The sequence below is a fragment of the Patella vulgata genome, chromosome 1, assembly GCF_932274485.2.
Source record: "Patella vulgata chromosome 1, xgPatVulg1.2, whole genome shotgun sequence".
NCBI classification, from domain to species: domain Eukaryota; kingdom Metazoa; phylum Mollusca; class Gastropoda; family Patellidae; genus Patella; species Patella vulgata.
Window position 1 is genome coordinate 4,214,549 of NC_065879.2, and position 15,394 is coordinate 4,229,942.

The 15,394-nt window shown below is 37.5% G+C and overlaps 1 protein-coding gene across 1 annotated transcript; it reads right to left on the minus strand.

The window, feature by feature from the left end:
• Positions 1-2,441: 2,441 nt before the first annotated feature.
• LOC126808504 (uncharacterized oxidoreductase TM_0325) lies at positions 2,442-14,669 on the minus strand. Its single transcript, XM_050533264.2, has 9 exons — positions 14,585-14,669; positions 13,529-13,668; positions 12,322-12,414; positions 10,760-10,898; positions 6,259-6,299; positions 4,513-4,585; positions 4,225-4,261; positions 3,364-3,433; positions 2,442-3,083 (listed from the first exon to the last, which is right to left on the minus strand). The coding sequence occupies exons 1-9, from the start codon at positions 14,619-14,621 to the stop codon at positions 2,910-2,912; spliced, it is 804 nt and encodes a 267-aa protein (XP_050389221.1). The 5' UTR covers positions 14,622-14,669; the 3' UTR covers positions 2,442-2,909.
• Positions 14,670-15,394: the final 725 nt, after the last annotated feature.

Below are 15,394 nucleotides of genomic sequence, written 5' to 3' on the forward strand. Positions count from 1 at the left end.
CGGTCCCGCCAGAATGAGAGCCACTAGCACTGGCCATGGTTTGGGATAAAGATATAACAGATATCGGCCTATTAGATATACATTTATGATACTTTTTTTTCTGTTTGTATCACAAAATTTTAAGTCGTAAATTTATTTTATTATCTCCCCTTGGATTGAGCCAGAGTTATCGCTTCCTGTCTATGATATTCTCGAACGTCATGCCCACGATACAGTTATTGACATCATTCTGTTTCACAGCGGCTATGCGACAGCCGTCTTTTAACTCTGTAGAGGATGACTTTTACTCATTTTACGCCTTTCTGTACTATTTTATGTATCTATTTACACTAAATGTCCAGATATGCTTCCAGTTATCTTTTTAATAATTTAAAAATTTGTTTTAGAATTTAATTTGCGCACACAGCTATATATAACTCGACCCGATGTTCGATCTGCTCCAACTGGACAAATGAAGACGGGCATGCACCATACAATGTGCTATGAGGAAATTTTTTGCCCGGACAGCGGCGCTACTGACTACTCTTACCCGGGATGTTGTTTTTTTTGTCCCATCTGAATGACTGGGAACTATTTTTTTAAAATAGGCTACTAGGCTACGCTCACATTTAACCGAAGGCACGTCGAATTACCTAACTACCCACTAACTAGGCTGACTTTGGAAATAAAACAACAATTTAGTTGTAGACGCGTCTGTTTTGTGCCAAAAATCGGAGTGCAGTATTATCAAAGGAGCTCCGAGAAATTATAACCTCACCCACCCACCTGGCATTTCCATTTTATACTAATCGGATGATTCGGACCTGGCTAATTTGGACCAGAGTCCTCGCTGGTAAATAAATAAAAACTTATAAATTGATTTGTTACAGAGATAGAGATAGAGAGAGAGAGAGAGAGAGAGAGAGCATGCGGACTGCACCATAAGGTCTGTCATTGAGTCATCTGGCGTGGTTTCGATTCCCCGGTTGTACGTGACAAAGAGTAGGGTAAAAGAGGCCTTTTCCGAAATAAATGATGGTTTTATTATTGTAATATATTTAACATCATTCAATCTAAAATATATTATGACATAAGATGTTAATAAACCCTGCTTTATATAAATAAATAAGTTCCTGGCATTTTTAAAAGTTTTTATTAACTTCGGCCAATTTATATCATGTTAACATAAATATACATAAATATTAGAAACTGGTTTATATTATACTTCGTGTACATATATATTAGGTCCCAAGTACCACAGGTGGTAATCTTAATACAATATATAGGCTGACTTACCCTCAATCTAATTAACATACAGATCTATATTTCATTTCGTTTTTTTTATATACTTTCGATGGCCTACACTGCGTGAACAATATGTTTCACAGAGAATTACGGGTCTTATACTATCTCTGTAAAAGATGATTGCCTTTAACACGTGCCGTCACAGTACGCGGCGCCAATCATTGGCTGAATGGCGCGTGCATTGTTTACATAAGACGTTACTGCTTCGGGCAGAATGCTGTCTTTTAGTCATTTTAATACCCATTTACACAAAATAAGAAATAATTTTTACCAAAAAATACGTCTTTATTTATTTTTCTAATACATCAAAACCATGTTTTAGAATTTAATTTGTCGTTGGAAAAAAGTTAATATTTGAGACTCATAAAAGTCGCATTGATGTCATCCTTAGTGATTGTAGAGGCCTAGTGAATATTCACTGCTGATCAGTGTGCTGCGTGAAGTGTAGCAAAGACAACTAAAACGATATTTTGAACTATAATAAACGAAACGAAATAGGATCTGTGATTTAATCAGATTGGCTTACAATAAAATTGATCGAGATCTCGAATGTCAAATTTCAATACTGCAGACACTCTTCAAATAACAGATTAACATATCATAACACTGAGAGAGAGAGAGAGAAATGGGATTTAACGTCCACTTGACACAAACTAGGTCATTTCGGGACTAACAGATGGTTTAATTTTATTTCAATAATTCGCTTGCGCGTAGGGGTCTTTTAGCAGTGGGAGGAAACCGGAGGACCCGGAGAAAACCCACGAGGTTGGACACGCAACCCTACTCCTTGTCACGTACAACCGGGTGTTCGAAACCACGCCAGTTGACTCAATGACAGGCCTTATGATACAGCGCGCACGTGCTAACCATTCGCCATCCAACCCTACCGCTCCGCTCATGTACTAAGGGAGACATTAGGTGGAGAAGGGCTGATTGCAAGAAACACTGAGTGAACAATAAGGAAGACGATATATCGTGACGTTAGTGCCTGATGACGACAGACCGAGGACTAAACTTTGTTATTATTTAACTTTCTTTCAGATAATATACCGGCAGTGAAACTATTCATTTGGAAATATATAATACACTTAAAGTAGGTAAGTCTCTAACTCAAAATCATCCAAATTCTTCGACATTGAAAACAAAAATTATTTGTCAATTTAAATCAACATTGATGATGTGATCTTATCGGGAATATATATGGGCTTCTGATATCCAATATTTAAGACAAAATAAACAGTTTACCATTGGTACACGAATCGTGTACCATAATCCGTTTCAGCGTCATAAGGGACTCGAAGAACAAGGCTAGGCATATTCCACAAGTCATGTCAAACGGTGACGTCATATTCTTATCTCGCGAGCATACGCAATAAATACTATCGGTGTAGACTGCAATAACAAGACACTAGAGATTGCTATTCGATCGAGATTTCTGGCGTATTTCGCCGAATATAACTGATTAGAAATTGCAGTAAAAACAGAAACGATTGAATGTAAATCAGTTTATATACATTCATATTACATTATTATATTTGTGTCAAATTCTAGGTCCCGAATATCAGCGACTTGGCTCCTTTAAGCTACCAATTCTTAGGTCTACTTTCATCAATTGTCAAACGAAATTATTCTGGATTTTGCACACTGCCAGTTACCCAATGACTGGCACCATCAATAAACATGCGTTCACCAGATATAAATGAGGATCGATCACACGCCAGGAACACAATACCCCAAGCTATGTCTTCAGCTGTTCCAACACGACCAATTGGATGACGTTGTTTCTCCAGAGACAAAAACTTTTCATGAAAAAAGAAAGAAACACATTTAGTTATGACACTACCATTCACTATGACCAATTTATTATTGAAGAAGATACCAGACAATAACGGTGGATTCTGTGACAACAGGAACAATTAAGAGTGAAAAAAATATATTTAATGACACAAAAAGATTGGAAAAAAGAGAGAAATGGACGAACGAAGAAAGACAGATCAACTAATATTATTGATAGATTGGTGCAGTCTATAAGATAGACCTATTTTTATCCGAATAGAAAACCGTCCAAATGCAACTTACGTAGTTATAAGTTTCTTCTGATAGACCAGTAGGACCCCTTTTCTCTAGGTTACTTGCAACGGAACCAGGACTGAAAATAAATATATTTGTATAATTTATGATAGGGAGACAACGATCCCCACTGCTTGCAACCAGCCCTTCTCCACCTAATGTCTCCCTTGGTACATGAGCGGAGCGGTAGGGTTGGATGGCCGAATGGTTAGCACGTGCGCGCTGTATCATAAGGCCTGTCATTGAGTCAACTGGCGTGGTTTAGATTCCTCGGTTGTACGTGACGAGGAGTCGGGTCGCCTTTCCAACCCCGTTGGTTTTCTCCAGGTCCTCCGGTTTCCTCCCACTGCTAAATACCCCTACCCGTAAACGAATTATTGAAATAAAATTGAACCATGTGTTAGTCCCGAAATGATCTAGTTTGTGTCGAGTGAGTGGACGTTAAGCCCCATTTCTCTCTCTCTACTCTCTCTCTCTCGGTACATGGGGAAAATGAGAACCTTATTGCTACATGGTGTCATAGTTAAATTCCGTGCCGGATCTAGTTCAGGAAACGGGTATTCCGTTTTGCATAATTTTGATATTCCTATTCTGATACATCGATTTTGTCATTGTGTCTCTTGCGAATTACTAAACAGAAATACAAATTCCAACCTGGAACTTCCGACAGTTTACTGGTAAAATATCCAGCATTGTTAAACCTGTAATTTATTCGTCGTTTTTAAAGGATGAGGTCATCACAAACAGACTTGTTCATTATAAAAAGGACCTTGTCAAAAAGAATGGGATGTCTTTTTTTTGTTTATATCTCTAATAAACTAATATAGGACTTCTTAATTTAACAAAATTGTATGAGAAAAGGCGACTTACTTGACCGAATTTACTCTAATTCCAAACGGTCCAAGTTCTTCAATGAAAAAAAAAGGAATAATGAAATACAACTAGGAGATACACGTAGTAAAGTAAGATGTAATGATCAATATTTTTTAAGGGTGTCGAATTCCTACATGATGGATCACAATTAATGGTATAACTTTATAATGTTTCTACCAAACTGTTAAAATGTCCCCTTCACCTTGAAGAGAATAAGCTATTAATAACACTATTTTCCATTCAAGGGTTAGTTAGTATAGTCTTGTATAAAATATATTGATTTACCAAGTGATAAACATTTTGTAAACATGTCCACGGCTGCTTTAGTCATACAATAAACACCATACATCTGTGGAACCTGTAAACAAAACAATTGATACAATCTGATTAAAATACAGATCTATATTTCGTTTCGTTTTTTATACTTTCGATGGCCTACACTACATGAACATCTGACAAGTTATAGTAGGAGGTTGCCTCAGGGGTCATACAAGCGGTTTTTGATCATATGACGTCAGACATTTGATTAACGAATCAGCGTTGATGTTTCTAATAGGATACCCACAGTTCCATGCATCGCACGCCAAGAACTCACTGCAACAGACCGTTTCATTAGCTAATCCCTCACACTGGCTAATCCCTCACATCAACCGGAACGCGGGTTATATAACAACTCTTCCAGATCCTAGTGTAGTAAAGACAAGTAAAATTTGAACTATAAAAAAACGAAACGAAATAGGATCTGTGTTTTAATCAGATTGTGTATAATAACGACTGGTTGAAGTTTAAAGTCTGCTTCCATGGTAGCGATATCACAGACAGCATGTTGGACGCGTTAAATTTGTTCTTGCTGTTAGCATAGGATTTTACTATCTTTCCATATGTAGCCTCACACTGATCAGAAGTAAATATTTGCTAGGCTGCTACAATCACTGATAAGGATGACATCAATGCGACTTAATGAGTCTCAAATATTAACTTTTTTCCACCGACAAATTAAATTCTAAAACATTTTTTGGATGTATTAGAAAAATAAATAAAGACGTATTTGCAGGTAAAAATTACTTTCTATTTAGTTTAAATGGGTATTAAAATGACTAAAAGGCAGCATTCTGCCCGAAGCAGTTAACGTCTTATGTAAACAATGCACGCGCCATTCAGCCAATGATTGACGTCGCGTACTGTGACGTCACGTGTTGAAGGCAGTCATCTTTTACAAAGATGAAAGACTTTCGTAATTCTCTGTGAAACAGATTGATGTGGCCTATATCCTTGAACGGGATTAGTTGGAATTTCTTCGCTTTATTAATATTAAAACAAATGGGTTCAGCTAAACAAGTTGACCAATTAGGTAGTGAATCTTAACGAATGTATTTATTGTAATCTATGCATACAACAGACGGTACACTGGAAATCTGCTAAAACAATGTATCCCCAACTAATACAGGGACCAGCGTTTGGATGTATATCCAGCACTCGGCAAACCTCGGCAGATTCTGGTAACCTAAACAGAGACTTTTGGCAAGCGTAAATTCCTGGTCCATATTGCGTATCCGTATCGATTTTGCGTGCGACGTCATCAATGCGTGTGTATTTCCCAAACGTGATACAGCACACGGATACGTCAGCACGTATCGAACAGCTTTCATACGGAAAAGGTCCATATAACATCGTCGTCTTTTTTGCTACTTTTAGACGCTGAAATATTGTGCCGTAGCTTTTTTATGAATCTATGTGTATCCTAGAGAACATGAAGGCGTATATTTGATGTGATATTACCATGATAAAGACTGGAATTTAATCATTACTTTTGATGAGCGAAAATCTGCCAAAACTCTAAAACTACATTGACGCAACGTATCACGTGACGATACGGATACGGATACGTGGTACAGATGGGAGAATCCCATTTGCCAAAATTCTGTAATGTTTCGTGAAGCACACGTATCTCTAAGTTTATCCAAATTTTGGCCGTTCTCCGGGTTGTCAAGAAGAAATATTTTTAAATTTTAAAGATTTGTTTAAACTTACCGCCATTTCCGAGAACTGACTTGACACGTTGATAATATTACCTAGACACATGAACAGAAAGAAGCAATGAGCCAATGCATAACAAAATACATTGTTGTATATTAAACATACATTATACAAGAGCTAAATCTGCTTATTACAAGTCTTTCTTTAGGCCTGAAATCTTATCTAAATTATTAATTAGACATTAATTAACCTATCCAGACCACTATCAACTCACGATGTCATCGCTAGCCTGCGATTTTTACTTGATTAGGATCCGATTTGCTGCTCAACTTTCATTCATGACTTAATCATGAACTGGATAATCGAGACTATGTTTTTACCGTACCAACTGTAGTAATGATGATCGAGGCTAGGCCAAAAATTCAATCGCTAAATTCTCGGTTCAGATTGGATCAATTTGACTAAAATTTTCAGCAAATTCTCTTTATATTATCTAGTTTTTAACTATTATAGTGAGAACTGACATCTCTTTATCTAATCTCCCATAATGTATCTTTAATTTAGATATTCTAGCAATTTATTCTCCGGAATAAATGTCCACTGGTTACCTCTTTGCAACGTCATTGTAAACAAATGCTATTTTGGTGCCAGCCAATTTATATTTGATACGATACATGTGGAAATTTGTAAGTTTGAAATGAAATAAAATGAAATGGGGTTTAACGCCCTACTGTTCTGCTCCGACTGGGTTAATGAAGACGGGAATACGCTATACAGTGCGCTATGAGGGAAATTTTGCTCGGGCAGCGGTACATGGCCTACGTATACTCTTATATCGAATTCCACCTGCCAAGGAATCTTTTACGTGCAAGCCAATGTATACACGGGACTTCGTTTTTTCGCCCCATCCGAACGACTAGACAGCTGTCCTTGTCAAGCCCTCATTCCTGCACCAATCACAAGGGGAAACCACATCGGAAAAACCCGATGAACTTTCTCGGCCAATGCATAGATGGAACTTATAAGTTTGATGATGACCATAATGTAATATACTATTCAAAAAAAGTAGGGGATATTTGATTTTGGGGGCATAATACTAAAATATGCAAATGACTACGAAAAAAGTCACTATAGAACCTAACAGAAGAAACATTTCCAGTTACATGTGACGCCCAAACGCACCAATAGCTACCGCATGGAATGCAGGTGATGCTTGGGATCATCATGGGGGTCCAACCCAAGATTGGCACGACTCTGACTTTGAATGTTACAGTCATTGTGGCATTGAATTCCAGGGTGGAAACATCAGTTTAATTGTTTTAGTGACCAGAAAACAAATTTTGATATGCGTCGGCTTACCCAAAATGAAAGGTTACGTGCCCTTGGCATGCTACAGATCGGCACAACACAGGCGGTTGTGGCGCGGACGATGAATGTTTCTCAGTCTGTCATAAGCAGGCTATGGTCCAGATACCGTGATACACAATATGTACAGGACAGACCACGCTCAGGTCGACCATGGGCGACAACTCAAGCCCAGGATCGATTTATCCGTACCTTGGCCTTGAGAAATCGTGTCATCACAGCAAATCAGATCAGCGCTCGTCTTCAAACAGACACTGGTGTGAGAGTGAGTGGCCAGACGATTCGGAATCGACTGCATAGGGGTCACCTTCGCGCCCGACGTCCTCGCGTGATCCCGTGTTTGAGAGATCATCACATTCAGGCAAGACGTCGTTGGTGTAGGGATCGTCAACACTGGGATAATCGACGCTGGAGCAATGTGATGTTTTCAGATGAGTCAAGGTTCACTGTTGATTTTTTGGACAGACGTAGGAGGGTGTGGCGTCGTCGAAACGAGCGCTTCCAAGACGTTAACGTCATCAGACATGATCGATTTGGGGGTGGTTCTGTTATGGTGTGGGGAGGCATCACTGTTGCTGGAAGAACGGCTTTACATGTTGTTGCAGGGCGTGTTACAGGCCAGTACTACCGGGACAACATCTTGGCAGTCCATGTTGTGCCGTTCGCACGACGTCATGGCCGCCGTTTCATCTTCCAGGATGACAACGCAAGATGTCACAGGGCCAGGATCGTTACAGGTTACCTCCAACAACAGAACATCACCACATTACCTTGGCCAGCACTGAGTCCCGACCTCTCCCCCATCGAGCATGTCTGGGACATGCTTGGACAGAGGTTACGTCAACGTCAACAACGTCCTGCCAATGTCCAAGAACTTGCTGCTGCGTTGCAACAGGAATGGGACAATCTGGACCAAAATGACCATAGACGTCTCATTAGGAGTATGCCACGTCGGATCAATGCTTGTTTGGCAAACAGAGGAGGATTACCCGTTACTGACTTGGTTGTGATGCTGTGGTAACTTTGCTGTTTGACCCCGGGTATCATTTTACCCTTATAATGGTCAGTCTGTGCCTTACTTAGTCTAACGATCATTTGGAATAAATCGATGAATGTGAACTTCATTTCATTTTGTCATTTGTTTCTTCGTCAGTTTCATTAGGTGACTTTAATAACACTTAAAAATCAAATATCCCCTACTTTTTTTGAATAGTATATGTATATTAGTCCATGTGGCAGGCAGATATTCAATACCAATTTGATGAATTGGTTTAACTATGGTTTTCAGTTAGCCTTAGGTCTAAAGTGTCCAAAATTGGTCGATGGACTTCCGGGTCACTTTGCCAAATGTCAGTTTGGCGGCCATCTTTAAAATTGACCGCCGTTTTTTTTATTTGAAATAGTGCGAGTCGGGGAAGCCTTCATAACTCCTCAACAGTTTCACCTATGGATATGTAATATAGCTCAAAATGTTCATAATGTCATTCTACATCTGCTGATTTAATCAATACTATCAGTTTTAAAATAAAAGATTAATCTGAAAAAAGCAACATTTTCGTTTTTTTTCATGTCTGTTCATAAGTTTACTAACAAATCGTGTTCAGATCCATATAAGCCAAATTATCTATTTGGTCAACTAAAGTGATTTAATAGATATCAGAAACATTGATCATATAAAATGAGTGCCCCAAATCCAAGATGGCGACAAAATTTCCTAAAATGGCCAATTTGTCAGATAATAGTCATTTCATTGTTTGATATGACATGTACTAACCAATTGAAAGGGTGCTCAGTGTTGCTGAACTTACAATTAAAGATACATTATGTAAGATTTAGATAGAGCGCTAGCCATTCTTGCTACACTAGTTCGAAAATAGATAATGTAAAATGAATAATTTGACAATTTCATTCAAATTACTCCATTGCGAGCGAAGATATTAGCCTTTGGAGGTTTGCACCATTTTTAGCCGTTTTGAGAATACAAGGTCCTCCCTACTAAACAAACTATACATTTGTGGAAAGCTTATAACACCAGGAACACAAATCCAAGCAAAATGTTTTAAGGCCAGATGAAAATTATGATAATTGTCAAGTAAATGTTATACTTATAATGACAATTGTGAAGTTGACATAAAATTACACATATGATACCTAGGATAGGACAGGCCTATCTTTGCTCCGTGAGGTGAACGACGGGGTTCTCTCCAACCAGGCTCGAAAAATTTCTTTTGAAAAAACTGACTGTAATTTAAATGGTGCTTTCTAGAGTATATCCTGGTGTTTTTAGCTTATGCATATATCTTTAAAAAATCATAAAAAGGGAGACGAAAGGTATGATGTTAAAACCGGTTTCAAATTCCCGCATTACTTGAATAGTTTAATTATCAGTAAAAAAACTAAAATTATTCAATGAAAAATTTATTGTTAGGTCATGTAGAAAGATATTGTGCTTAAACGTGTTGCAAATTTCCGTATTACATGGTAGACTAGGCGTTGTTGATTCTATTCAATTAATAACAATATTGTTATACATTAAAAATGTATGAACACTTTTACCAATGACATAAAACTAAAACTCTTGTCGAAAAAATATATAAGTAAACATTAATGTCCCTTATAATAATATGTAGGGAATCAGATAAGAATGATATTTTATACCAGTGGTTCTCAACCTCTCTTTTGTCAACGGCACACCTTGGAACACATAAAAAAAATAGCGGCACACCTAGCTAAATATATATGAAAAATATTAGAATTTCGCAAAATAAAAAAATGGAAAGTCAGACGGTGTACAACTGTGGACACAGCCTAGTCATAGACATACAGAATGACTCAAACTAAATAAAGAAAAACACAGCTATGAACTGATCAGTAGACATCAATGGATACTCAATTAGGATCACGTGGTTTTATCCATTTTCTTTATTTTTAGTGTGTCGTTCAAAATTCCGCGGCACACTTAGGAAAATCTCAGGTGTGGCGCGTTTGAGAATCACTGCACTGTTAGAATTTTTGGGTCGGACCGACCAAATGATATTGCGTCAAAGGCATCCGACCCAAAATATACTAGTCAGAAATTTTAGGTCAACCATTTTGACCCAATAATATTGGGTCATTGGCATCCGACCTAAAATATACTTGTCAGAAATTATCTCAGGTGTGCCGCGTTTGAGAATCACTGTTTTTATACCCTTTGATTGTTTAAGATGAGGTATGGCATGTTGAGTCAAGAAAAAGGGTGCACGAGTATTGGTGTTCATCATATCGTCATAGTGCTCTGGCGTCGTTTTTGTAGTATCTACTAGATGACATACTCCAGCATTATTTACCTGAAGAAAAATCTGATATGTTTATGTAGTCTTGGTCAATCAGATTAAAACACAGATATCCTATTTCGTTTCGTTTTTTATAGTTCAAAATTTCGTTTTATTTGTGTAAACCACTAGAAACGTCAACGCTGATTCATTAATCAATGTGTGAGGTCACAGGGTCAAAAGCCGCTGGTACGACCCCTGACGCGACCTTCCACTAGAAAGGGTCAGATCTTCATGTAGTGTACACCATCGAAAGTATAAAAAAACGAAACGAAATATAGATCTGTATTTTAATCCGATTGAAGTACAATTGGTCAGAACTTTCTTCTTTGATTGGCATTTAGTAATTGAACATATTAACACAAGGTACAATTTTATCGATACACAATTACTGAGTTTGATACTAAGCGACGTTTTGATTGGCATTTAGTAATTGAACATATTAACACAAGGTACAATTTTATGGATACACAATTACTGAGTTTGATACTAAGCGACGTTTTGATTGGCATTTAGTAATTGGAACATATTAACACAGGGTACAATTTTATGGATACACAATTACTGAGTTTAATACGAAGCGACGTTTTGATTGGCATTTAGTAAGGTACAATTTTATGGATACGCATAAAATTGTACCTTACTAAATGCCAATCAAAACGTCGCTTAGTATCAAACTCAGTAATTGTGTATCCATAAATTGTACCTTGTGTGGTCAGAACTTCATGTAGTGTAGGCCATCGAAAGTATATAAAAAAAAAAGGAAACGAAATCTAGATCTGTATTTTAATCAGATTGAGTCTTGGTTTAAACGTTGGTATGGGGTAATACAATATTTATTAGAATAAATGGAATGATAACATGCAAAATACAGTCAATCGTTTATTGTTGTAAATAATTAAACCGAATGAAACAAAACCTACATTTATTTACTAAACTGGAACTATGCAGACAAAAACAAATATTATCAGTCAATTAGTTTATATACCCCAAAGAGTCACTTCAATGGAAATAATTATACACAAAGCCCTTAGGCAATTAACCATATCAACAATAATGACGTCAGAGCTACGATGACTACAACTCTTAACAAAAATATCAGAATATGTGCTAAATTTCATGCTTTCATCACAAATCCCACACTTTTTGATCGACTTTATCTGACCTAAAACCATAGGCTTGAAGGTACGGGCGTATCTCTTCTGGGATAAGGAATAAAGAATTGGATTCCAGCGGTCAAGAACTAAAGAAATGCGCATCAGTGACACAATGCTTGATGCACCGTACATCATTATTTTGAGACTGACATGTGGTTAATTTATTACTAGGGAAAAGTTTTTCCTGAAGTCACAGTCAAAGTCAAGGGAAGAACCACAGGTTTTTCGTTCTATCTGAAGAATAAGCAACACTTTTCGTCAACCAAATTGAATAAACCTACCAAAACATCAAGCCGACCATATTTTTTAATTGTTTCATCTATCAGTTTCTTTCTGACATCGTCATTTGCCAAATCTCCCTGAAGGATAAGAATCTGAAACAAAATAGAGTATTTTAAAGATACATTAGTTAAGAGGTAAATATGCCTATTGCAAAAGTCTTTCTATAGTCTTCAAAAATTATTAATTAGATCTTTATTTACAGAACAAGCCCAAAATCAATTCTGTAGACCCTCGGATGCCTTGGATACAGCTTGGATTTAAACAGTCGTTCATTTAATCATTAAATCATTAAATGGCTGACCAAGCTAACATTTACCGCTAACCACTGACGTCACTACCGGAGACTGCCGATAAAAGGACTGACAATCGAAGGTACCGTATGCATTGAGAATGTTACTTGATAATCGTGAATATGTGGACGGAGTTATCGTTTGTCACTCAAACGATCAGCAATTCTCGGAGACGGCGCGGAGACAGTTGATGCCTATTTCTAGTCCAAACTTCCCAAAGTGATAAGTTCGTTCAGAATAAAGTAATTTGACTGAAATTTTCAATATTTTCTTCTTTTTTATCATCTAATTTTGAACTCTTATATCAAGAATGGCCAACTCTTTATTAAAATCTTAATTAATGTATATTTAAGGCTACATGTAAAATTATATGTTTTTTACGTAGTATTTCCATTCATCAATCCCCACAGATATTAATAATGAATAGATAGTTACTGTAGGTGACTATAGGGCGGGCAAACATATCTTAATCCAGGTCTTATCAATTGGCACACAAGCTGCATAGCTAAGGCCCGGTCGGTGGGCTAAATCTATTTGTTAAGGCCAGCTCAATTTTTGTCAAGGTCGCCGAGATTTAAATAAGGTTAGGGCACGTGATTGTTGGTGAGATGGTAGGGTAAGCATTAGGGCTAAGTCCCTGGTTAGGGTTAGGGTTAGGGTTGGAATTAGCGCTAGTCCTGTTAACATCTCGTGACGCAAAAATTGAGCTGGTCTACTGTATTGAAAAAAGGTTGATTATTGGTTGGGTTTGTAGAATGACAGAAGTAACCTGATACGATTTTATTTTTTCAAGAAAATACAACTTTTTCTGTCACACTTAAAAGTGTATTGTGTTGTGTTTTTCGGAGAGGTGGGGTGCGAACGCAAGGATAGGTAAATTTTAAAAATGTGTCACATCTACATGTGCTCTACTAACTTTATGATCTGTAAGACCAACTTCTCGGCACCGTCCTGCTACACGTTCAAGATTTTCGGAACTTCTCCCACTTAACACTATACGGGAACCGTACTGCGCGAACATAACAGCCGTTCCTTCGCCGATCCCAGAACTAGCACCTGAAAAAAAAACACCATTTGTTTTGACTGTATCCAGATCGTGAAGAAACTAATAATTAATTGTATGAATTCCGTCCCTTATTTCTGAACCGGTCCCTTGAATAGACCACAGTCTCACAAAACCAGTCCACTAACTTGCAGGCTAATGTTCGAGCAGCTGTAAAATCCAAAGTGAATGGAAAACTAATCAGCTACTGTTATTAAATAATATTTCCAGGGTGCGACTTTTTGTATGTGGTCATATTCAAATTATAGACCGGAGGCTTAGTGAAGGGGGGGGGGGCGTTCTCTAATGGGCACAAAAGCACGCCCAACTTTTCTAAAGTAACATTTTGTGTAGAATACGTAGCCGAGTGGTAATCAGGCCGCCGTAAGGGCGTTTTCGAGATATTCGGGACCAAAGGTCAAACGAGTTCATTCATTGTTCTTTGTGTCACCGGGAGGTCAAACAGTAAAATTTTCCGTTTCTGCATTAAGAAGATCTAAAACAATAAAATGTCAGCGTAAAATATAAAAACTAAAGTGGTCTTAGAAACGTACGTTTACTTTGGAACGTCGAAAAAGATCTTGCATAATAGAACCAAAACACTTTAAAACCGGTTTCAAAAATACGTAAAACTGTCAAATCGGAATCTCACACTGGTAAGGAGACCTACGCGCAAGCGAATTATTGAAATAGAATTGAACCATATGTTAGTCCCGAAATGACCCAGTGTGTGTGTGTCTCTCCCTCTCTCTCTCTTTGGAACAAAAACTATAAGCTCAGACTAACTCTCTTTGTATATGATATACATACATGTAGTATACATTACATGATGACCACATACCTATGTAGTGAATTTTATAGCGGTCCTGGGTCTTAAATAAAGTTATTCTACACTGGTAGCTAGCTATAATATTGCCAAAGTAACATTACCTGTTATGATCACAACTTTATCCTTCAAACTTTCCATTTTATATTATTATTGACACGAAACAGCTTAACTGTTATATATATTGTTATGTTTGCTTTGCTTGAAATGCATAGTATGGAAGAATAACGTTGCCAATATCATTTCCCTGTTCACGCTGCAAAATGCCTATGTCAGCAGTTCAAAATACGTATTTTAATTTTACAAAATAATTATAGTGAAAAGTGTATTCTGTACTTATTTTGAACTGCTGACACATTCAGTTTGTACAGTGAACATTGACCTTGAACTCGATATTTACTGAACCACCGCGGCTCTCAGATATTGTGACAGTGCGAGTACAGATGCTCATACACAACTCGAGTTCTTGTTCCACTAATATTTGTGGAAAGGAAAACGTAGAGGGCCAAATCTGAGGAGTTTTCAGAATGTTAATAGTCTGCGCTCAGGGCCCTCATTCACGAAAACTTAAACTAAGTTACAACCGAAATTTTAAGAAATACTGCAACTTTATTGGATATATGCAAATTGATTTTACTGGTCAGCCAATCGAATTGCAGTATTTCTTAAAATTTCGATTGTATCTTAGTTTAAGTTTTCGTGAATAAGGTCCCAGGGGCTAAGTGAGAGGGGCGTAATGATGAGCTTTGCGTCACGCTTTTGAGTTTCTGTGCCCCGGCCCTTGAGTGCTTGCGCCCCGCTCACAAATGGCAAAAATCACGCGGTTTCAATGCGGTGTTCAACATTATAATCATAATCATAATGCTTAACCAGTATCAAACATATACCATGGGTCAGATATGCTACAAATCGAC

Coding starts and splice junctions, on each gene's coding strand:
- LOC126808504 (XM_050533264.2), bottom strand. CDS start 14,621: ATGGAAAGTTTGAAGGATAAAGTTGTGATCATAACAG. Junction 13,669..14,584: donor TAAAGTTGTGATCATAACAG/GTAATGTTACTT, acceptor TTTTTTTTTCAG/GTGCTAGTTCTGGGATCGGC. Junction 4,262..4,512: donor TACAAAATGTTTATCACTTG/GTAAATCAATAT, acceptor TTTTCATTGAAG/AACTTGGACCGTTTGGAATT.